We start from the raw sequence: 25,689 nt of genomic DNA, 5'->3' as shown, positions 1-25,689 counted from the left end.
TATTTTAAGGAGCTCTTTGTATATTAGAGATATTAACAGTTTTTTTGGCAAATATGTTCTCCCAAGGACCTTTAGAAGGTATTGGGTGGCTCTTTCTTATTTGTGCATGGCTCATCCCCTTTGTTGTCCTCTTCTTTTCTATTAATATTTGCCCTTTTGCCTAGTTTATTTTCTGCCATTTTGCATCACTACTAAACTAGAAGAGTGTGAGGGACATAGAATTAAATATTTGAACAAGGCTTGTGACTTTTAGTTGAAAGGAACTGAAAACTTAATGTGTATACAGGATTTTGTAGGAGCGTTCTGTCTTTTCAAATTTTTCATGGAGTAGCATTTCCTTCTGAGCCTGGAATAATGACTGACTGTATATTCCAGTGAAAACACAGAACTCACTGGCATACCAGCTAATGAAATGTAAAAAATGCAGTCTGTCATTTGGATGCTCCAATGATCAAATATTTTGATAACTGACTGCATATTTTATTTTTTAATGCAGAGATTCAGCATTCTATAACTATGGATTCTTAATGACTTGGGACAAAACTATTAGCATGTATGAACAACTGAAGAATGAGTGGCTGCAGAGCAAGAGTTTGAAATTAATATTAATTCACATACAAAAATAAATGATGGGTATTCTTAGCTATATATATATATATATATGTAATTATATATATATATAATGTATACTTATAGCCACATTACTAGTCAAATTTATGGTCAGTTTCCAAATGTTTGAAATATTTCTGTGACATTCCAAGCCATAATGTTTTCTTTAAACAGATGCTGTGCTAAATTATTTTTTTCATACCATAAAAACAAAAATCCATAAAGAGTGCTCATTAATTCACATGGAAAGGCCTGGGGCTGAAAGATAGGTCAAAGTAACACAATCTTAGGAAAAGAAAAACAGTCTGAAAATGTCATATTTTTCAGGAAGGCATTTGTATTGCTAGCTCTTGGAGCTGTGTAAAGGAAAGAGAAACAAATGCTTAATATTTTTAGAAACAATAAATTCCTATGTCAATCCCAATTCTCACCAAATAAAAAATTACTCTCATCTTTTTCCTCCTATTATGAGTCTTACATAGACTCTGTCCAGTCATTCATATCTTTCCTTAGTGTTTTTATTTTATTCAGGCTACATTGATAGACTATTCTTGGTGCTAAACTAATTTTAATATGAATAGATTACTGTATATTTTATAGTTTGGGTATAGTCATTGATAACCATTGAAAATCTTGTTTATGGTAATCACTGAGACAAGACAATTTAAAACTCTCTATACAATTAGATAAAATTCCTGGAAATACTTGTTCTTAAATTTATTCTTAAAATTATATTATCAAGAATAAAGACATGGTACCACTGTTTAGGGAGTAGATTACCCTGCACTTTATAATATTAAAATATTTATTTCTAAAGATAATTGTTTATTTTCATTGGTAAACTGTTTTACAGAAAAACTATGTACATATTGTTACGTTTCTTTGTTTTGTTTGTTCTTAAATATCAAAACAAATATTTCTATGTTAGTTGAATGTGGAGTTATAGGGTTAGGTGTGATGGATTATATCACATTCAAAAGTTTATATCTTTAATATAAAGTTTATATCATATTTTAAAAGTTTTATAACTTTAATGCCTTGTGCTTTTGGCAAGTTGTAATTCAGGAAGGGAGAAAAATCAATTTTAATATGAAAAAAAGTATTTGACAGCCAAGGTAATCAGCATTTATGCAAACTGAAAATTACTTGCCCGCCAAAACAACCATTTATGAAGATTTAAGAAAATATAGAAAATGTTGTGACTGTTTATAAATTAAAATTCATTGCGTCTACCTTGAATCCATAGGATATATTTTTAGCTTATTGTTGTTTTTTAAAAATCTATGAGCATAGCAACTATATTTAAAATAGTTTACACTATAATGGGCATATTTATTATGGTTATAGTTAATAACCATATATAATGAGATAGACTTAAATCATGTGTTGGAAATTTAAGTTATTCCAGTTATGCTGTCATAATAAACATTTATTTTCCCTTCAAATCTTCTCTATGTCATTCATCTGTTTCTCTTTTCTGGGCTAGGCTTAGAATGAGAGTCAACAAAACCTGGGATTCAGTCTGTCTTCTCAATAAAATTATTGGTACCACTGGTGATCATAGGAGTCTTCAGTGGTTCTTGATATACTCTTCTTTGGCAATGATTATACTTTAGTTTTGGGGCATTTGTGACTAACTAGCGGCATTTAATAACAAAAAGATAACATCTCATAATGTTATATTACAGTCCTTCCACTAATTTAAATTCAGATTCATTTCCCTTATTTAAGAAAAGAAAATTTGTTTGAAAGTACCAAGAGGGAACAGAAGTGGCCATTTCATAGTGCTTCATGATTTAAAAAAATCAGAAAACTTAACTAATATACCGTGTACTTAGCATCTATTTATCAGAAATACCAGTGGTTACTAATTAATTAACTGATTGAACAAGTAAAGTCTATTCATTATACACTTTTGTACAAAGAGGATTTCATTTGGAGAAAAATTTCTACTCTGACATGATTGAGAGGAAAAGGATAATCTTGGGTGACATCAAATTAAGTGTGACTAGTTTGTAGTGGCTGATTTAACATATGACATAGACATTAACTGTGGGTACATTATGGGCTTTAGTGTGGGATCGCTAGAAGGATGTGATAGATGCATGTGTAAAAACTATATTTTAAACATATGCATTACATGTTCTAATTCTACGAGTATGCTGGAAGTGTCTAGACAAGACATTTTAACTAGAACCATAATTGTGAGACAAAGCTAAAAGTGAGACAAAGCTAACCAGAGCCACCTGGGGAAGGAAAGAGCCTCAAGGACTTGTTCACACAGTTGTTTCTAAGGGAAAAAAGAAAAAAAAATGCGGTCTTCAGTCCAAGACCTGTCAATCCAGTTTTTAAAGATTGATTAGGTAGCTGAGTTTTTCTTCCTTTTATCCTTGGAGAAAATGAAAAATAACACTTTCTCTTCTACTTTAGACTCACCATTCATATACTTTATGACAGTTTGGTCTCACCTGAGCCATCTCTTCTCTAGGACAAATTAGGCTAACTCTTTCTGTCTGTCCCCATAGGTCCTATTTTTCAACCATTAAATCATCTTACTGTTCTTTCTTGTATCTTTTCCAGTTTCTTCAGTCCCTTTAAAATTTTGAAGTCTTAAATTTAATATCTTTGCATATATTTATGTTAGATGAGATAGAACTTGAGGAATGTTATTTCTTCCTGCTAGGTGAGAGAGACAGTCACTATGACAGGTAGATTGGAGAAAGGAAATAAGAAGAAAAAGAGAAGCCAGATGAACAACTTAATATTCAAGTTATTGGATTTCTATGATCAGAAATAGCAAAATCTATGTCTGGAAAATGTCACAAAGGTTTTTAATAAGTCCTTTGGAAGATACCAAAACACAAAAAAATTATCAGAAACAACCAGAGCTACTTAAAAAATCTTTCAAAAAGATTTTTTAATCTTTTGTAAAAGATAAAAGATACCTTTCTGTTTATTTTTACTAATTATCCTTCTGTAAAGGAAAAGATTAGTAAGTGAGCTCCAAATTCAGAGCAAAAAATAACAGAGAAAGATGGCCACTGCCAACTCAAGAAAAGGGATAGGAATTTAGCATGAGAATGAGTGAGCTTATCTTAACTAGGGGCTAGAACCATTTTTCAAGCAATATTATTGACAGAGGGAACATTTGTGGAATGTGGCCTAGTAAAGAATTATTTTTTCCTTTTTGGTAGTACATGGTCACAAGGCAAAGTGTGCTTTTGGCTCTGTTGATGCACTGTCTGTCTTGGGTTTATAGCATTACATTGTCTTCTCTGCAGCATCATGTTGATTTGGGGTGATTAGGATATTATAGTTGGTTCAACCTCTCCATTCCATGAGGGACAAAAAGGAAATTATAATGCTGTAAATAAAAGAAGTTTCCCTCTGTAGCAATTACTGTGAGAGAACAGTTCCACTATAATAAAAACCTTGAATAAAAGCCCTAAACTGTTTAATTTTTATTACTCCAATTTAAGTGCATTGATAATTTTATTTACTATTTCTTGAATTTTATATTTAACTTTAAACCTAAGGTCTTATCTACGTTCAAAACAAAATACCTGGCTTTTACCCTACTCTATATCGTGGGTCATGTACCACAAAATGGGGTGAACTGCTTCATTGGCTCTACAAAAGAGAGGAATGCAGTCACTACAAAAGGATGGTACTGTATTCTTTCCAATATCCTCCTTTTAAATCAACACGAAATCATAGGGATCACAACAAAGTCAGCTTACAACAGCTTTAATTCCCCAGATGGAAAGCTGCACGATAAACCCACTGCAGCTTTATTTTCACTTTAAGGTGGGATAAAACTATACATCCGCCATGCCCATATTGGAAAGCCACAGGCAGATCTTAGAGGGCTCTTGCATTGAATGGTGTGCAGTAGTGAGATATTTGTATTTTGTGCTAACCCCTCTTTGAAAGCTAATGCAGTGTAGTCTTACCATTTTTGCAGACAGGACAACATTGTTCTGGTTCATAGACTGGGTTGACACACTCAGGAACTGCGCAGTCTGCTACAACACAGTGAACTTCATTGCTGGGCTCACAGCGACACCATTCACATGGAGAGGGCTAGGAACAAATCTAAAATTAGCCCCTTTTCTCCTATAACTTAATGCTTGCACATTCATATGCTGTCAGAAGACAAAACATCAGTGCTTATTATTTTGGCTTTATTGTATTAATTCCATTTACCATGTCTATGATCATTCTCCCCCGGTAAAAGGCAACCTAGATACCCAAGCCACAGTGGATTACAACCTGCACTCGGGATGCTGTGAACAAGTAAAGCACCTGTTTAGGACTTTTCCTATATCTTATGTTCCTACTTTCCAGAGAAATATTTGCATAACTAATATGTCATCTTCTGGTTTGTTTTCCAGATGTACTGGTTGCTCTGACCTCATTGATAAATAGGCATTCTACTGGAACATGTAAGATAATTTTTGCCATCTGTCATTTTATTCTTCTTGAGAAAGGAGAATTACTGAGAAGCAAGAAAATGGTAAGTGGACATCTGTACCCTTTGTGTGAACTCTTTTTCAAGCTAACTTAGACTCTAAATGGCATTTTTCAATGTGAATATTAGAGAAGATTGCATTTAGGAACCAAACATCCAGGTACTGCCTCTTGAAAGATTTCGTGAATGCCTTTCATCTTGCCTGCTTGCTTTTATGAATGAACAAATCGACTGGCTTAAAAAGCCACTATGTAAGCGTCAAAGACTCTAAAAATGGAACTAAAAATGATCATTAAGAGAAAAAAAGTAAGCATCAGAAAAGAACATTTGTTTTTGCAGTACTTACCGACCGAGAGTGTTTGGAATTTTCTTTTTTCCTTTCTAGAAACTGCCTATGGCACAAATAATCTAAAGCAGGGGCCACCCTCTGACTTTCTCATCCTTTGTAAGTTCTATCTCTACTTTTCTCATGGAACAGCAGTTTAAAATTCTGGAATGAAAATTTGAAGGTGTCAGAAGTCATACAATGTCCACACTTTTCAAATCCAGCCATTTGTTCTTAGAAAGTTCTGCCTCCAATCTGATGCCACAGATCCTCACCTGCAAATTGTGCTATTTAAAGCCCTCTTCCCTTGTTTCAGTGACTACTGTCCAAAACCCTTGTCAGCTCTTATTTCTTCCCTGGATCTGGCAATCTGTGTAATATCAATGCTTCTTAACTCAGGCAGTCTGTAGGTGTAGATGGCAACCCTTCAACTAATTATTTTAAAAATTCATTTTGTTTTTGCTTTTTGCTTGGAGAATGATAGCCTAACCTTAAATTACTTTGCTTTCAAATTTAGTATGAACAAAACAATTAGCCATAGGATCTGTGGTAAAGTATTGCTATTTGTTAACATGATCGATACATTTTTGAAGGGTGCAGTTAAAGTCTTTACCATGTGGTGAGCTGTGTTTAAAGATTTCAGAGAAATCTATTGCATTTTCACGGTGAGATGTTTCTGATGTTTTTCTGCTAAATAATCTCAGAGAATTAAGAAAAAGATTAGAACCTACAGTACATTATTTAATGGAGAAAATTAGCAAATAAGAGCTGGAAACTCTTGTTGCTCTTTTGCTCCTTATTTTGCAAACCTCATTGTGATATCTAAAATTCCCGAGCAAATTTGTCAGAATTTTCCCCTTTCCTTGGTTAATTACAAAGCAGTATTTTCACATAGCCTTCTGAAATGCAGCAAAGACTTGGACTGTATTTACTGCCAGTATGGGGGAAAAAGGAAGCCACTAGTATAATCCCTTCCCCACAGCTAGCATTGTTTATTCTTTCTGGTTCCCTTCTTGTTGAAGGAAGGGCTGGTTTGTACAACTCTAGTGAACTGATTCAGGGAATAAAAATTCTGAAGAGAATCCTAAATTTTCAAATTCAAAATGTTTACTTCAAAATAACTATAGTCTTTAAGAAAGATTTGTTGAATGATTAGATTCCCAACTCTGATGAGGAACATCATTCTAATGTAAACACTGGCATTGTACTAAGCAATTTTCCTATATCTACTCACTTATTTCTTATAATAATTCTATGAAGCAAGACTTGTTTTTATCTTCATCTCACAGATGAGGAAATTGGCTGAGAAAGGTTTAATAGCTTTCCTAGGGCCTATGGTAGTAAGAGGCAAAGGCGGGATTTGAATCCAGTAGCCTAACTGCTATAATGGACTGCCACTTGATAACAAGAATCACCATTCTGTGTACTGATGCTCTTGCTAAGAAAGAGAAGTTCATTAACTTGGGTGTTTGGTGCATAATGAGATCATTATGGAAACTTAGAGCTTTTTAACTTTCTACAAATGTGAGTTAGAAAACTGTAGTTGCCAAAGTTAGGTGGCCCCAAGGGTTGCATTCTTGGGGAACTCAGCATCTTCAAGCTTTGGAGCCCGGTAAGTAGATGTGCAGGCATCTGGAGAAGCGTTAACAGGTAATAATCCAGTAAAGACCAATAAAACATTGGAAACTGAGAAATATTCTGACGAAGAGCTAAGACCACAAGGCTTATTGATAAGAGTATACCTGATTTTTGAAGAGGGTTTGAATAGTGAAAAACATAAATGAGAAAAATAAAAACATCACATTAATCATTGGTGGCTTCTCACCCTGCCCTGAACTTGGCTTTATTTACGTACTGTACGCCATCCCTTTCTGACTCAGAATCTCTTATATGCGTGTGACTTCCTCTTCTGTTTTCATTAAATTGTTTTTACAAATGATCTGTCTCTACTTTAGTGCACTTTTTCTCGTGTCAAGCCTCCATGTGCCCCTCTGATCCCGCTGTAAACACTCAATCAAATGTAACCCGTCGACCTCACACTAGAACCCCTTTCCATCCTCTCCAGACTTGCCAAGCCTCTTTCCTTTCATAATCTTACAATTCCGGCACTATTGTTGTCCTCTTGCTCAACTTGACTTTCTCCATTGCCCCTGCCTGCCCCTGCATTTGTAAAAAGATATTGCTTGAACAGCAGTAAGTTACTAGGAGTGTGCAGGGTGCTACTTTGACATTAAGTTCAAACTAAAAATACTTCCCACTTACAGTGTAAAACTCATGGTACTTTGGATAAATCTTTACATCTTAAGCATTGAGCTGGTTACAGATTTCCTTGTATTGGGTTGTTCCATGTTGAAAACTATAGATTAAACCTGAAAATGTCCCTGTAAAACCAAAGGTTAAAGAATAAAGCTATCCTTAGAGAAACAGAGAATGCTGAAAGAAGTACCTGGAAAAATTATTTCTACTAGCATTTTTTAAGAAGAACATGTGAAATTATGACTAGTACATGGCTTTTGCCAGCTAGAGATTGGTAAGTATGGTGATTGGATTATACCATTCTAAAATTTTATACAAGAAAACTCTTTTTCTAAGAAACCTTTTTACTTTAGCATGCATTTTTATTTGTGAGAAGTGGCACAGCATATTGATTAAAGGCATAAGTTCTTAGGTTAAACTATCTGCTTATAAATCCTCAACCCATCACTTGCTACCTATGTGATATCAGACGAATTACTTACTACTTGCAATCCTCAGTTAATGGCATAATAATAATCATCACTCACCTATGTTGTACAAATGAGAAAATATATGTAATAAGGTTAGCTTAGGATTTTAAATGCAATAATTGATCAGCTAGTGCCAGCTTTTTTAGACTGTGAAAAAATTGATAATGCAGAAACTCTTAATTAATTTTAAATGTTATTCATCAAAAGATTGTAACAGAATGGCATATACAAGATAATGATAATAATGCCAATTCAGAGGAATATATGAATAAATTTTGGAGGGATTAAGCAAAAACAAATAGTTACTATGATTAAACTATAAGTACTTTTTTTGACTTATTTAATGAAAATATTTTATTAGAAAATTCTATTTATCTTTATAAATTATGTATTCTTTCTTGCATCTATATAGTCTATCAATTTTTTTTATTATACTTTAAGTTCTAGGGTACATTTGCACAATGTGCAGGTTTGTTACATATGTATACATTGCCATGTTGGTGTGCTGCACCCATTAACTTGTCATTTACATTAGGTATATCTCCTAATGCTATCCCTCCCCCTGCCCCCACCTCACAACAGGCCTGGGTGTGTGATGTTCCCCTTCCTGTGTCCAAGTGATCTCATTGTTCAGTTTCCACCTATGAGTGAGAACACATGGTGTTTGGTTTTTGTCCTTGTGATAGTTTGCTAAGAATGATGGTTTCCAGCTTCATTCATGTCCCTACAAAGGACATGAACTCATCCTTTTTTATGGCTGCATGGTATTCCATGGTGTATATGTGCCGCATTTTCTTAATCCAGTCTATCACTGATGGACATTTGCGTTGGTTCCAAGTCTTTGCTATTGTGAATAGTGCCACAATAAACATACATGTGCATGTATAGCAGCATGATTTATAATCCTTTGCGTATTTACCCAGTAATGGGATGGCTGGGTCATATGGTATTTTTAGTTCTAGATCCTTGAGGAATCACCACACTGTCTTCCACAATGGTTGAACTAGTTTACAGTCCCACCAACAGTGTAAAAATGTTCCTATTTCTCCACATCCTTTCCAGCACCTGTTGTTTCCTGACTTTTTAATGATCACCTTTCTAACTGGTGTGAGATGATATCTCATTGTGGTTTTGATTTGCATTTCTCTGATGGCTAGTGATGATGAGCATTTTTTCATGTGTCTGTTGGCTATATGAATGTCTTCTTTTGAAAAGTGTCTGTTCATATCCTTCGCCCACTTTTTGATGGGGTTGTTTTTTTCTTGTAAATTTGTTTGAGTTCTTTGTAGATTCTGGATATTAGCCCTTTGTCAGATGAGTAGATTGCAAACATTTTTTCCCATTCTGTAGGTTGCCTGTTCACTCGGATGGTAGTTTCTTTTGCTGTGGAGAAGCTCTTTAGTTTAATTAGATCCCATTTGTCAATTTTGGCTTTTGTTGCCATTGCTTTTTGTGTTTTAGACATGAAGTTCTTGCCCAGGCCTATGTCCTGAATGGTATTGCCTAGGTTTTCTTCTCGGGTTTTTATGGTTTTAGGTCTAACATTTAAGTCTTATCGTGGTTAGTATTCCTGCCTGTCACTCACTACCTTTTCATAAATTTTAGTTGAAATTAGGATTAGAGGTCCAATTTATTTATACATATATTTATATATAATATGTATATCAGGTGGCTTGAGCAGTGAATATATCTGTTTTAAATTTGTTATTTCTCCAGCTTAGTGTTTTTAAATAACTAATGTGGAAATCCATTTAAGCAATTTCTGCTATCTCTGAATACATATATACATATTTTTTTTCTTGAGATGGAGTCTTACTCTGTTGCCCACACTGGAGTGCAGTGGCACAGTCTTGGCTCACTTCAACTTCTGCCTCCTGGGTTTAAGTGATTCTCCTGCCTCAGTCTCCCAAGTAGCTGGGATTACAGGTGCACGCCACCAGGCCTGGCTAATTTTTGTATGTTTAGGAAAGACAGGGTGTCTCACCATATTGGCCAGGCTGGTATCGAACTCCTGACCTCAAATTATCCACCCACCTCGGCCTCCCAAAGTGCTAGGATTATAGGTGTGAGCCACTGTGCCTGGTCCTAAATGCATACCTTGTATGGCAATTCGAAATGCTGTTCCAGCTGGCCCTAGATTAGAATGGGATTTCCTGCTACATACAGTAAAGATAATAGGGCAAAAGGAGACTCTTTCATAAATATTGGTTTAGGTGACGAAAATCAAAATTGTTATTAGAAACCTCAGATAAAGAGTAATTGTGAATGGTGAGACTGGTCATTATAAATCACTAAGGAAAAATCAAAGAATGAAAAGCAATGAACCCATTTTCTTTTCCTGAAGTCTCATCATCTAGGTGTCAACTGAAATGCCACCTCTCCAGGGAGGTCTTCCCTGATGACTCAGGTCATCCAGCCCCTTCATCTTCTCTGTCCATCATGTCAACCATTCAGAGCTCTCATCAGTCTGTGAAATTATCTTATTGATTTGTTTACATTTTTTGGTAAATTTGCTCCTGTCCTCATAGATTCTAATCTCCTTATATACTGTTCATTGTTGTATTCTCTGCACCTAGAAAACATCTTAGCACATGATAGATACTCAACAAATATTTTTTAACTAAAATGCATAATCATTTATGTATAATCTATGTTTTCTTATTTGCTAAACCATGTCTCTGGGCGGCTTCATCTGTGTTCATTATGCGTGTAAATGATTTTGAGTCAATGAGATGTTTGTGCCTTATTTAAATATTATAAAGGGCACTTTGGGGAAAAAGGTTTCCGACTGTGAGTCATGAAATAACTATTTGGGTTCCAACATTATGGCAATGCACATAAACTCACCATCCAAAGGTAATTTTAAATTCACAATATTCATCATGCAGATCACAGGTAAGTCAATCTTCAAGCACTCCATTGACTAGGCTATCTAGCAGTAGATGATTATCGACTTTTATTGCATTAGAAAATACTGTGCTAACTAAATTTGGCCAAGAATATATGCAGAGGAATTGCTAAAGGATCTGAGAAAAAGCTAGTCTCATTTTATAATGTGTATCAATTTTAATGGTTGCTTATTAAGCACAACAATTTAGTATAGTAGAAAATCTTTTTTCAGAAAAAGTCCTGATTTTAAACATGTCAGTTTTCCAAAAGGATGGGATAGAGTAAAGCTCAACAGCACACATTTTGAATACTCTGAGAAACAACACTCGATTCTTAGAAAGTTCCCTGTGAATACTGTTGAAAGCTGAAGGGATGGATACACAAATAGATGGGATATATTCTAAGAGCCAAGTTTATACTTACTAACCCTATAAAGGGGTTTCCTTCTGATCAAGTGATAAGAGGCTTCAGAGACCAAGGGGTACTTCATTTCTTTCATAATAAGCGAAAATGATCAAAGAAATACATCTTTGTTTACTTTTCAAAAAACTCCCATTAAACAAGTATTTAAAATCTAATCTTTTCCACAAAGGAAAAAACACAGCTTTTAGAAGCACTCTTCTTTTAGAGATAATTTATGCCATAAATTTTTATCACTTTAAGGAACAAATCTCATTACTTTCAAACTGTATGAAAATTTGGAAGACTCTGTTTCAAAGTTGCTGATGCCTCTCAGGAATGTCGCTGTTCACTTCATTAAAATATACATTAAATTACAAAGTGCAAAAGTATTTAGCATCCATTGCCACTCTCGTAGCCAGTAATTTGCATGCAACAGATGTCACCTAATAATCAACTGATCCAATGGGTTTTAACCAAAATTCACAATCATCTAAAAGATGACCCATAGCATCACTGATTAAAATGCTCCTCACTGTTCCTGGTCTAATGAGATTGTGATTACCTCTTCAGCGATCTGCTCTATTGATTGGAGCATATTTGGAACACTGAGGTTGTAACTCATCAAATTATGGACATCAAGCTGAAACTTCTTTAAGAATTTTAATACTGAGGAAGCAAATAATAATAAAAAAAGATGCACAGAGTTTTTTAAAAAATAATCATCTCAGTTACTCAGCAAATGTATATCGTGGTATTATTATCTGCATTATGAGTTAAGTAGTAGCTGTTCTGGCTTTTTCTGGTGGAGTTCGTATTTTGATAATACATTGTGGAATATAGTTTTCAGTGTGTCTATCAAAAAACATTTCATTTTTGATGAAAACATAAGCATTTTACTGAAATGATTGCAGAGTGCATGTAGCTTTGCCCATGTAGATATAATAAACTAGGTAGGTAATAAACTACAATTCAGAAATATGATGTCTAATTTAAAAAAATATTCAATATATTCATTAAATATACATCGTATACAAAGTAGTATATATAAGGTATACTGAGATGAACTATATATCTCTCCTACGCCAATAAATGAAATTTAAAAGAAGAGTTGAAATATTTTTAAAAACAAATTTTGATATTTTTAAAAAACAAATACCTTTTCTGTAAGAATAACTGATGATACTGTTACAGTAGAAAACCTAACTGCTGGATTTAATCTTTCTATTTTTATTCGCATGCACTCTGAGCTAAAGTAAAATATAAGAAGATTGGAAAACATTGATGAAGTACCCAATTGTAATTATTAATTATCAAGTTAAAAAAAAGTTTACTCATTTTTTGAAATTTTGTCATTGTTGCTACACAACAGTGACATTTTATCAGTGTTCTAGTTTTTTTTCCCTAAAACTACTTTCTTCCTGGCCAGGCACGGTGGCTCACGCTTGTAATTCCAGCACTTTGGGAGGCTGAGGTGGGTGGATCACCCGAGGTCAGGAGTTCGAGACTAGCCTGGCCAACATGGTGAAACCTCACCTGTACTAAAAATACAAAAATTAGCTAGGCATGGTGGCAGGTGACTGTAGTCCCAGCTACTCGGGAGGCTGAGGCAGTAGAATTGCTTGAACCCAGGAGGCAGAGGTTGCAGTGAGCCAAGACTGCCTCATTGCACTCCAGCCTGGACAACACAGTGAGACTCTGTTTCAAAAGAAAAATAATAATAAATAACAAAATAATTTTTTTCCTAAATAAAGTTTTAAAAATATACTTTAGTATCTATTTAAAGGCAGGTAACCCATAATTTTATTCTGCCTATACCAACAAACTGATGGTGTGAAGAACCAATATTTTTCCTCAACATTTTCAAGGAGTCTCATGACAATAAAATGCAGCTTTTCCTTAAATATGAAGAAAACATATAAATGTAAATTTTAAAAAATGTAGGTAAGGAGAAGATAAGCAACAATATCTCTTTATTTACAATCAAAGATTTTTTTTTTTTTTTTTAAGTAGGCACAGTATACTTATCAAGGAAATACCAGGGTATATTTAAGAGAGGAAAAAGATAATTTAGCTGCCTTTATGATCATCAAAGGAGGGCCCAAACATACAGACAAAAGCTTGAGGATTTAATATAAAATCAAGGTTTTGATGATCACACCTATACTTGTGAAACACTCTGGAAAAGCAGCAGTCCTTAGTCCTTCACCAACAAGCTGGACTGACAGTTGGCTGTGGTACAAAAAACATTCTTGACAATGCAACTGAGTACTGTCATCAGAACCCATGTATTTTCCTGCTGAAGGTGCTACATTTATCACCCATTTATGCAACAGGAAAAAAGTGAGCAACTGTATAACTTCAAAACTTTTCTCTTGACACTGGAAAGGAGAGATTTTTGATATCAGACAAAGAATCAGTCACCTACAACAGCAATAAAACAAGGTCACATATGGTTGGGGAAGAGTACATCACTGTGAGAATTCTACAGCCTGAAAGAATCATAGGAGATGAATACGACCTGGCCTATTCTTCAGAAAACACTGAAAAGAAGTGATAACAGAAAAGAGAAAGAGCCATAACAGCCTGCTAAAAGTGTGTGGATGACACTGAATTCAAGGCCTTTTAGGGTCTAAGGGATGGGAGTTATCACCCTGGAACAACCAAACCCATTTGTATTGGAAGTGCCCATCAGATTATTTCTCAGGAACTCCCCCCCCCCCTTTTTTTTTTGCCACTGTCTCTGTGCAAAGATTTTCTAAAAATTGAAATTTTTTCTTCATTGACTATTTGCTGATGTCATACATTGACAGGTTATGAAGAAAGAGTAATTAAAATGTAATAATAATAAGTGCTTTATAACTGCTGGTATTGAAATATATTTCTAATTTTTAAAGTACAAACAGTAATTTCCTACTGAATTTATAGTTCATTATTTGATGCTTAGTTCATAGCTTACCTCACTCCACAAAAATATATTGAGATGGCTTATAGGCAGTAACATGGAAGCATATTTTAATTTAAAAAATCTTGACTGAGTACTTTCTTGATAAACCTCTCTGCTTTAGTGTATAACTTTGGGACAAGGTACAGCAGAAGCAGGGATAATTTTGTAACTATATATAAAAATTGTTAGTGCTGTCACCCAGTGGAACTTGGCTATATGATAACGTGAAACAAGCACATTTGTAGCTGAAATCCTGGCATGAGATACTACTTGCTCTTCTACCTTGGACAGGTTACTTAAACCTCTTGAGCCTGGGTTTTTCATTTGCAAGATGGAATTAATAACATAATATTAAGAGTACTCTAGTTTTCTCATTGTATTGTTTTGCGACTAAATGATATAATATGTGAAAGCACATGTAAATGATGCGGCACTGATTACATGACTATGATTGCCATCATAGCTTTCAACTTCAACAGAGTTTCCTTCTCCACTCTTAGTCCATTTGCAATGGCTGTGTATTCCTCAAGGGAGCATATTAGTTATAACTTATTTTTATAAAATTATGGCATAGTGATATTCATTATGAATTATTTGAAATGTTGAATTGATAAAAGATACAGTCAGCCCTTCATATCTGTGGATTTCATATGCATGAATTCAACCCACTGTGAATCAAAAATACTGTACTGGAGAGGAAATGGATGGTTGTCTGTGCTAAACATTTACGGACTATTTTTCTTACCATTATTACTAAACAATACAGTATAACAAACTACCACATAGCATTTACATTGTATTTGAAATTGTAAGTAATCTAGAAATAGTTTAAAGTGTATGGGAGAATGTGCATAGGCTATATGCAAATACTAATCCATTTTATGTAAGAAATTTGTATCTTACAGTTTTACAGAGTATTTGCAGATTTTGGTATTGGAGAGGATTTGGAGCCAATCCTCTGCAGATACCTAGGGACAATTGTACATCTTTCAGAGTTTTGAAAGCAATCTGAGTTACATCTCTAAAACACAGCAATGTTTGCACTCAAATTGTGGTTCGATTGAGAATGGCATTGGACAGTATTTTTAGATAGTTAATTAGATTCTTATTTACAGAGATGAAACTTCAATCTTTAATCAGAATCTTGCCAAAAACAGATTTTTAACAGGGTAACTTTAGCTCACAGTTTTTGGAGTCTTGATTTAAGTATCTTTTAGTTTCAATGTGAATGTCCTAGAGTCTCATTAACAAAAGAAAAATTCTCTGATTCTCCTTTTTGTCTCTAATGAAGCTTTCTACATCTCAGCAGTCAAAGGTTTGCAATTTTAGCAGGATTTTATTTTTAATGTTGGGGGAAAATTAAAGTTACACTGAACAATTTTGTTTTTTTCTCTGTCATATTTAGGAGAGAGCAATAAAGCTAACATGCAGTGAAAGTAAGTGAAGTATTAGAGAGCTGTAGCTCTTCTCTCACTATAAAACATGAGTTCATTTGGTAATCATCATGAGTTTTTACAATGGCAGAAGTCTGCATTTCTAAGACTGCAAGAATCATTAACAAGTTTTGTATTTTCATTTTTAAAAATTTATATTTCACTGATTTAGAATTGTGTTTTTAATCTCTAAATTGGCAAAAATAATCCTGGCCAATCCTCACTGCATTCAGAATGCAGTTTGTTTTTTAAGTGGATAGGACTGTGCCTTGGAAGCATACTTCTTTTGACAGTGAGAGCTTTTTAAAATGAAACCAATCAAGCCCTATAAATCTGGAGCAGGAAAAGAAGTTTCCTTATGTTAGCAATGTGCCACATTTCTGTGAAAAAGAGGGGACTAAACATGAAATAGACTTATAATTGAACACATTCAACAATATAGGAAATATATACACCCAAAATGAAAACTACAGTATCTCTACCACATTACTTGCATAATGTTCATAGTAAATTAATCAAAGCTGATGAGATACGAGAGAAAACACCAGAGTTAGAGTTAGAAGACCTTTCTTGATCTGTCAAGTTTGATAATCTCCATTTATAAGACAAAGACAAAAGCACAAATTTCTCTGAATCTCAGTTTTCTCATTTGTGAAATGGGAGTGAAAATATTTTAGGATTCAATAATTTAATAAGGAAATGCATGTGCAACATACTTAATGAAATTGCCAACTATTATTGGTATTTGTTTCAGGCACAAATCTAGTTTTGTTGCTTCTTTGATCTAAGCCCTTTGGTGGCTGTCTACTCAGTTCAGACTTTGACCCAAGCTCCTTAGCCTAGCATTCATGCTGTGAACTGGTCCCATGCTTCCGCCTCACTCTTACTTCTCTCTAACTCTCTATACCCTATGCTCTTGTCACTCAGGTTGACACCGTTTCTCTAAGCTTTGCCCTTATGTTTGCAAACTTTCCAATTTTGTCTAAACTGCTTTTAATGCATTGAAACCCCCACTCTTAGCTATCTTCCTTTAGTTCTTACGACTGAATTACTTTTTTTTTTTTTTTTTTTTTTTGAGAGAAAGTCTCGCTCTGTCAACCAGGCTGGAGTGCAATGGCTGGAACTCGGCTCACTGAAACTTCTGCCTCCGGGGTTCAAGTGATTCTCCTGCCTCAGCCGGCCAAGTAGCTGGGACTATAGGCACCCACCATCACGCCAGGCTAATCTTTGTATTTTTAGTAGAGACAGGGTTTCACTATGTTGGCCAGGCTGGTCTTAAACTCCTGACCTCAGGTGATCTGCTTGCCTCAGCCTCCCAAAGTGCTGGTTTTACAGGGGTGAGCCACCGTGCCCAGTCTGAATTCTTTCTTCATTTGAGTTCCTAGAGCAGTCATCACAAGCCACTTGTCATCAATGGTACCTGTATTATTCCTTTAGATAGACTAGGAGCACCTTGAGGGTCAGATTTCTGTCTTCCGTATTTTGGTACAGCCCACAAGATCTACCACTTCTCTATATGAAAGGGATATTTATTTAATGGGATCAAACTGTGGATTGTCTAGGTAAGCTGATTTTAAAAATGTAGTAATGGACTGAGTACCTAAGTAAGCAGAAATAATGTATACATGTTTTCACTTAATATAATCCTGAGTATATCTATTATATTAAAGACAACTTTTTGACTTATCAAAAGAGAACACATGGGATATAAAAAAGATAAAAAATTAATCTTTATCTGTTTTATTTGAGAATTTTCAGAAAATGGAAAATTATTAAGTTATACCACATCAGTGCAAAGAGCAAAGCTATACTCTTCTGAGTCAGGAATGCAGAGAAATAGGACTTAACATGCCTGCTGTTAAGTATGTATACATTTAAAATAGGCAAATCTATAGGCTTTTTGAAATTTACTTGTGTGAGAAGAGATCCCTGAGACCACGCACTGCCGAAAGAGAACTGATAACCACCAGTACCCAAATGACTGTAACCTTCAAGAGTGCAAGTTAGAAGGATTTGGTGACAGCACAGTTTGACAGAAGTAGAAAGGGAAGAATATCTGATTTTAGATTAGGCAAGGATCAGCAAACCTTTTCTATAGAAGGCCAAATAGTAAATATTTTAGATTTTGTGGGTCATACAGTGCCTGGAACATTCTAAAAGCAACCATAGACAATATGTAAGTGAATTAGCATGGTTGTGTTTTAATAAAGCTTTATTAACAAAGTGGATTGTGAACTGGATCTGGCTCATGGAGCATAGTGTGTTGACCCTTGTCTTAGATAATCCATTATTTGTAATTGATATTACCACTATTTTTTAAAAAGTCATTTTCAACTAACTTGTTTTTTGTAACACAAATTAATAAATTTCCATAAATAATCACATTAAATACAATTTTGGGAACTAAAAAAAATATATACTAAAAGATAAGCTGAGAAAAAAATAGATTTTCATCATTAACTGCCCATAAAAATCAAATAAAGGAATTATCCTATCTTGAATCATTAGCAAAATATTTCTTAAACTGTGTTTCATTGAACTTTTGTGAACTTTAAGATGTTAATAAATGTTCTGAGAAAAAAAAATGTTCTACTGTCACATAAATTTGTGAAATTCTGGATTAAATATAGTTTAGTATTAATAGTAACAGTAGTAAAAATGTCAGGTAGTTTTTATAAATCACGTGGTGTATGCCAAGTACTATCTACTATGATCTCTCTTTTATAGATGTGTACATGGAGACATAAAGAGGTAAAGTAGTATGTCCTAGGTCAGTTGGCTGGTAAGTGGTGGGGTCTGCTTTAAAATCCAATTTTCACCACACTTTTGAGTTCTCAGCTGTTGAACTCTACAGACTAACTCTCAAACAAACCTACTTTCCAATATGCTCAAGTAGTCTCAGTATACTAACGTGTACTGCTCATTTCCAAGAGAGGTTAAAGAATGCATCATTTCTCAAATTTATTTGACCATGAAAAATCATTGAAATCCTTATGAAGAATCTAGTATTACTTAGAAAACAAGATTCTAGTATTCCTTAGAAAACAGTCTAGAAAAGGCTGAATTATACCAGTGATTCCCAAACCCTGCTGAGAATTATGATAATCTCAGAACCTTTAGAATAACATAGATTTAAATGATTTAAATTGGAATTTAAGATGGAAAGGTGAAGGAATCTGAATTTTTGCAACATTCCTTCCTTAGATGATATTGATCATCGGTCACTTTAGAGATTTTTGTTGTTGTTGTTCTAATGCCACAGAATTAGAGATTTCTGCATATGCCATCTATTTTGCACACTCCATTCCTGCCATCTAGTGAGAGGTGAGAGTTTGCTAAGTGAAAAAAAAAAATGGGTCTTCATTTTCTAAAACCGTCAAAATACATGAGTAAGCACAGCTAATTTTGCTCCTTTGTTACGTCCAAGTATACAGTAGTCTCAGTGAAAATAAATAGGTAATGTTTAATGTAATATATTTTAATTTTATTTTGGCTTATATTATTTGGTTTAATTACATAATTTTTCTGTTTTAGACAATGGGCCCCATTTTTATTACAGCCTTTGGAAACTTAGGCTAGTTTCACAAATTGTACTCAGTCTGTATCAAAGACTGATTTCTGATATGCCAATATTTTATTGTTCTTGTCTACTTGTAACTCTGTGTTGTCATGGTGATAGGTCCTCATATCACATTTCTGTAGACAATTGGCTGAGACAAATCATTGCATCCAACATATTTATTGGAAAGGAAGATGCAATGCACTGGCATTTTTCTGTTAAACCTGAAGGTAGTAAAATATAGAAAAAAGATCACAGGAAAGTGATATATTAATAGCCTTTGCAAATAATGAGCTGTGCCATTATGTTGTTATCACTAAGTTTCTGTTAGTCTTTCTTTTATCACCTCTAAAATAAGGGAGTTAGATAAAATAATTTCAAAGTGCTATTTCAGATCTAAAATTCTATGGTCAGTGCTCAAAAGTAGAAAGGACCTAGACTATGAAAAAGAAACCATAATGCCTGCCTTTTTACAAACAGAAAAATTTATATAAACGCAGATACTAGAAATAAAATCCCAAACCAAGATGTAACAATGGTAGTGAAAGGTAAATCCTAAAACAAAAATTACTCAAAATCCCAACCCAATAATATTTAATTTAAAAAAAAACCTTTTGAGCAGTGGTAATTGTTATAAATTGATATGTAATACTATAATCTTCAAATCTTCAATACTACGTATCCTTCATAAGACATATATGGTCTCATTATTGTATCAATTCTATAGATAGAATAAAAGTATATCAAGTTTTGTTCATGGTTATGTGACATAACGGGAAAATTAAGAGTTGTGTTCAGTGCATGTTTATACACTGCAGACAACTCTATGCAGCCATAGAATAATGTCATCTGAAAACTTTTTCAAGAACTGAATGATCTTTCTTGTCACTTTAGTACTTTATTCACTCTTTCCATAATGTCATTAAATCTTTGCAAAGATGGCTTTATTGTGATATGCTCTACAGCAGGCTAGAGGCAAGGAAATCAACAATGTAAGTGTGTTAGACTGAAATTACTGATGCTAATCAGTAGTGATGATAAAACCCAAAGTATAGACTCTAAAATAAGCCAGTTCCCAATTAATAATGCCTATTGTTTGAGAAAGCAAAGACATTGATCACTTCAACTCTCCTCTTAGTTATTTGCTTCAAACGCTTCCCTAAAAGACAACTAAAAATACACCGATAGGTTTTTCTTGTGCTGTCCTTCATAAAACACACTGCCTGATGTATAAATTGAGATGCAGCATAACAAAACAAAGTGAAGATATGTTCATGGTGATTAAGAAGTAGGAACAAAAGATTTAAATAATCTTAAAATAAGATTTTCTTAAAGGAAGAACACTCTTGCTCCCTCCAGTTTAACACACACACACACACACACACACACACACACACAAATTAACGTGTGTATGGAGCAATTAAAATCTAGATTATAGAGATTATAAATTAATCTGCAAAATTTGCCAAAGATATGTAGGCCTGTGTTATGAAATAAGATGTAGGAAATAGAAAAAAAATTATGCTTGTTCATATCACCCTATTAACCAATTCTGTCTTTTGGTGAGGAAAAACAAGAATAGGCAATTTTTTTTTTTAACATATCCAAAACCTTGTACAGTTGGAGTTAAAATTTGGAAGGGAGACTACCAGGTCATTGTTTTTTTCAGCTTCATCTTCTCTCAATATTGGTGAGTCAGTAAGGAATGGGCAATCATGTCTGTAAACTACTGATGACTGACCTCAAGTCTGGGGTAGTCACTAACAGTGACAAGCTCCGCAAATCTCAGATGTGGCTGCAAATCAACGCCGGTCTCCCAATGTGCACAGGGCGCAGAAGCCCAGTCACAAATCTCGGTAGTCATGCTTGTCACACGGTTATCACCATTAACAGCGGCATCTTCCAATATGAAGGACAGCAATAAATATTGGCAAGTAAGTATGAAAAACTGCTCCTATGTATAACTAGTGAAAGGGCTCGCTGACCATCAATTCTCTTAAAATGTAAAGTAAGAGACTGTAATTCTGACTGTAAATGAGCTAATTCACTCCTTTGGGAATTAATTTGGAAGCCATTTATTCTTATAATTCTACTCTATTTTAGAAAGTACTTAATATGAAAAGGATAACACTCAATTATCAATGGATTTTTTTAAAAAAATAAATTATTTTTAAAATTTGATTTTTTTCCTAGCTGTCATGTACTTCTGTGAGTGCAAAAAACTTTGTGTACTTTTGTGAGTGCACAAAGTGTGCAATGAACGTTATAAATTTTTAAAATGAAATTGACTTCTAATCTCTGAAATGAAATCACTCAGAGAGTATAAAAATTAACTAAAGGTTCCCCAGTTACTTACAAAGATGGGAATCCCCCTTTGAGAATATCCACTTTGAACCCACTCATTCTGCATGCTGAGGCTGAGCCTCAGATAAGCAACAGTAAGGTCTCAATCACTGTTATTTTGTAGCAACTTGAAAGCGGAAGGCATTCCTTTTAACTCACTCAAAGCCATTTTAATGTTAAAAGCCACAACATGCTCTGCAAAACAGAAACTGCATTTTGTAGAGCCAATAATTACGGAATTAATCTTCTCAACCTCTTTACAAAGATCCCCAATTATCTTTGCCGCATAAAATCATGATGCTTTCTAGTTCTTTCTTGGGATAGTATCTTAAAAATGCCACTGGTGACTCTACTACCCATTTGTTGAGAAGTGAAAACTCTCTTTTGTATAAAATTCTTTAAAAACTGCACCTATATTCTCACAATCCACTGATTTCTCTGTTATTAAAACAAATACAGGCTTCATACTTCAAAAACACGCTTTTTGTACTCCTTTGCCTTGTGTAAATATCTGACTTAGTTCCTGTGCTTTTCATAGACAGAAATGGCAGGTAGGTAAGTGGGTAGGGGGAAGTGAATTGTGCTGTGCGAAGTGTTACCTACCTGTTAGTCCCCTCAAATGAGATATCTCTATAGCCTCTGGTTTTCCCTGTTCTTTCATAAATCTGGTCCTCAGCTCCTAGAACATGTTGCCTTCCATTTTCTTCTCCATATTAAAAAAACAACTAGACATCAAATGACTCTCCCAAATCTGAATTCCAAAATTCTTCCCACTCAAACGTTTTTACAGATTTAATTTTACAATATTGGACATTAATGATGTAGCACCTATTAATGAGAAGGTTGACAATTTTATCTCTATGTGAATATACCCATTAAAGGGCAAATCAATTCTAAATCCATATTGGCATAAACATTTTTTATGAGTGTAATGATTTGGAAAAATAATCCCACTGCTTAATTTTCTTTTTTTTCTTTTTTTCTTTTGAAACGGAGTCTCCTTCTGTTGCCGAGGCTCGAGTGCAGTGGTGTGATCTCTGCTCACTGCAGCCTCTGCTTCCCGGGTTCAAGCAATTCTCCTGCCTCAGCCTCCCGTGTAGCTGAGACTACAGGTGCCTGCCAACATGCCCGGCTAATTTTTGTATTTTTAGTAGAGACAGGGTTTCACCATGTTGGCCAGGCTGGGCCCCTTTTAGTCTCTTGAGATTTAAATATTAAGTATAAAATTCAGGGCAAAAACTTGGCGTCATGAAAACATGCTCATTTTTATAAAAGCAACAACAAACCCATAAGATGTTCGACTTCAAAAAATATTCACACTGCACCTTTCAAATATACAATTCAGAGACCTGGTTCACTGTCTTTGGCCCATAGTGGGAAAAACACAAAGGTCAGTGTCAGCAGGGAAGAGCTGGTCTTGGGTAAATCCAAATCCTGAATTAGGGACACTGGGAATTGACTGCGGAAAATCACTTTAAAATAAAACAAGCTATGCAAAAGCTGAGAGATTTCTTTCAGCTGCATGTAGTATAACCTTCAGTGTATGACCTATAACTAAATCAGTACAAGTTCTAAAGTATAAGGAAATAGTCAAAAAGGCTAATTCTAGCAGAATCAGAGTTATAAATATACTGAGCAAAATAAATTCTTCCTTTGAGAAACTCAGCATAAGATAGTTAAGCTTACATTTCCAATGAACTTTTTCTGGTAGAAACTGCTATTATAATTTATTATTGATATGCTTTATTTCTCAAAAAGTAGGTACCAGTGTCATATCGCCCGGGTGCACATAAAAGAAAGATGAGAGAACCTACTATACAGTGACCTTTATCTTAATACAATATTACCAGAACAACGGAGAATTTAGAGTTTTCAAAAAGAGTAGAGAGAAATTCATTTTCAAAGCTTGCATCAGTAAATGAAATAAAAACTCCACAACCTTTATAAATGACATTAGTTTTCCTATCAGGTGACACATGTGGATCAATTTACATTTGAATTTGGTGATCAGAAAATACTGAAATGTGACCTACGATTTGCAACTGCACTGGGTGAGACAATACAACTAAAACACTGGGTAGTCATTGCGATGCTGGGATGGAGACAGACGCCAAGACAACCCTTGGTGAGGAAGGGGTCAAGCGAGGAAGAAAGTAAAGGCAGGATGAAAATAGGCACTCTTATCATAAGAGAACAATGTGTGCCATTTTAACTGCCCAAAGAGTATTTTTCATTTCAACTTTCAGTGCTTCTTTAATTAAAATGAAGATATCAACACATAAACAGAAACTAAACCATTCTAAAGAAATTCTAAGTTCTTTATCCTGTAAGTTTGATTACAATTTGACCTGGTATGCTACTCATCAAAAAATGTACTGAATGACTGTTATGTAGCTCATATGGTGTTGGGAATAGAAGGGAAAAGATAAAAGAAAACAGTATCCCTAGCCTCAAAGGGTTCAATGACTAATGGAAGAGACAAGTGGTTTCACATATTATTTCACATTATATTTCATACGATTTAATATTATTGCAGTGTGATGTATTACATTATTGCTGTGGGATAGAACAGTAGAAGTGGTGAGGAGCTTAGATTTTGCAGCCAAGCTGCCTGGCTTGGAGTCCTACTTTTTCCTCTTTCCAGCTGTATGGTCTTGGACAAGTTACTTACACTCTGCTGCTTCAGTTTTCTTATCTGTAAAACAGTGCTAATAAAAGTATAATTCTCACAGTGTTATTATAAAATGTGTTATAATATACATAAAGCTCTTTACAGTATCAGACAACAGCTACTGTTCTTGTAATGATGGTGTACAGCAGGCCGTGGGAACATATGGAAGGAGTGATACAGTGTGGGAGATAAGAGGTAGGACAGACAGAGAGGGGTTTCCAGTTGAGGTGAGATTTAAATGGAGCCTTGAAGTGGTCCAGTAGGATTTAAACAGGGAGCAACATTGAAAAAGTGTTCCACACTGTGGAACAGCAGTGCAAACACACAGGGAAGAAAAGTTACCAAGAGTTTGAGGGATTTGGAGAGGTTGATGAGTAGAATCTAGGCTACAGCAGGGAAATTAGATTTTATCCTGAAAACTGTCCTGAACGTCTTTGTCCTTATGCACCTCATTCTCTTTTTTTGTGCAACAGACTTCCTCCCTCCACTATTGATTTCCCTTTACTTCTATTCAATTCTGTGCTTGGATATAGGACATTCGTTTTTATTTATGTATAACTAGGTCATCTATGTGCAGAACAATCTGCACTTTATTTCACGTTATTCTTCAGATGATTCTAAATATTTTGGCCCAGCATTCAAGGCCCTTCCATCCACTGTCCACCGACACATATCTGAAGTTACCTCTTACTAGGATAGCCTTTTAGTCATAGCTAGCTTCCAATTATACCCATCTCCCTCCTCTTTGCACATTGTATTCATCCCAGTCTCTGAATTTGCTCCAGCAGTTCCTCCTTGGAGTTTCAGTCTCCCCAGATCAATTTCAAGTACTTCTTGAAGAACAGGCAACTCTACAAGGTGTATAGGGTGAGCATCCTGAAGACAAGTCTCTTGCTTAACCTAGCCTCATACTGTGTTGATAAGCTTCTGACATCACACTCTCTTGGGAGTTACAATGGGATTTTATAATCATATACTTAACTTTTTACCTGCTTTTTCCCCTTCTCTCTTCACATCGATCATGTCTTTCTTGTGAGCAGAGATTTTGGTTTCTGGATATCCTACTTTAAAATGTAAGTAAGTCTATAGTATCTTATCTACTGAACAGTCTGATAAATGCTTGTTGGATGAATATATTACATGTAAAATCTCATAACACAACCTCCCTAATTAACATATCAGCATTATTATATGAAAGTTTTATGCATCTTTAATAATTAATGACTTGTTCCTTGCAAGCTGAGTTGGAAGAGAATCAAGGTGACAGATTATGGCTAATATTTACTTTGAGTTATATGGTTCATATGGATAAGTAGA

The 25,689-nt window shown here is 34.7% G+C and overlaps 1 protein-coding gene across 3 annotated transcripts in view; it reads right to left on the bottom strand.

The window, feature by feature from the left end:
* Positions 1-25,689, bottom strand: part of VWC2L (von Willebrand factor C domain containing 2 like) — a 169,359-nt gene that overhangs the window by 137,720 nt on the left and 5,950 nt on the right. For 2 of the 3 annotated variants that reach the window (XR_004229228.1, XM_023217241.3), the window contains exon 3: positions 4,563-4,692. The exons of the other annotated variant lie outside the window; for it this stretch is intronic. Coding sequence is in view for 1 of the 2 variants with exons in the window: in XM_023217241.3 (XP_023073009.1) it covers positions 4,563-4,692 (130 nt within the window). In the remaining variant the exon portion in view is untranslated. The remainder of the gene's footprint in view (positions 1-4,562; positions 4,693-25,689) is intronic. 3 annotated transcript variants of the gene reach the window in all.

The sequence above is a fragment of the Piliocolobus tephrosceles genome, chromosome 11 (assembly GCF_002776525.5).
Source record: "Piliocolobus tephrosceles isolate RC106 chromosome 11, ASM277652v3, whole genome shotgun sequence".
In the NCBI taxonomy this organism is placed as follows: Eukaryota; Metazoa; Chordata; class Mammalia; order Primates; family Cercopithecidae; genus Piliocolobus; species Piliocolobus tephrosceles.
Note: the sequence above shows the minus strand (reverse complement) of the source record. Positions and strands in the feature narration are given on the sequence as shown.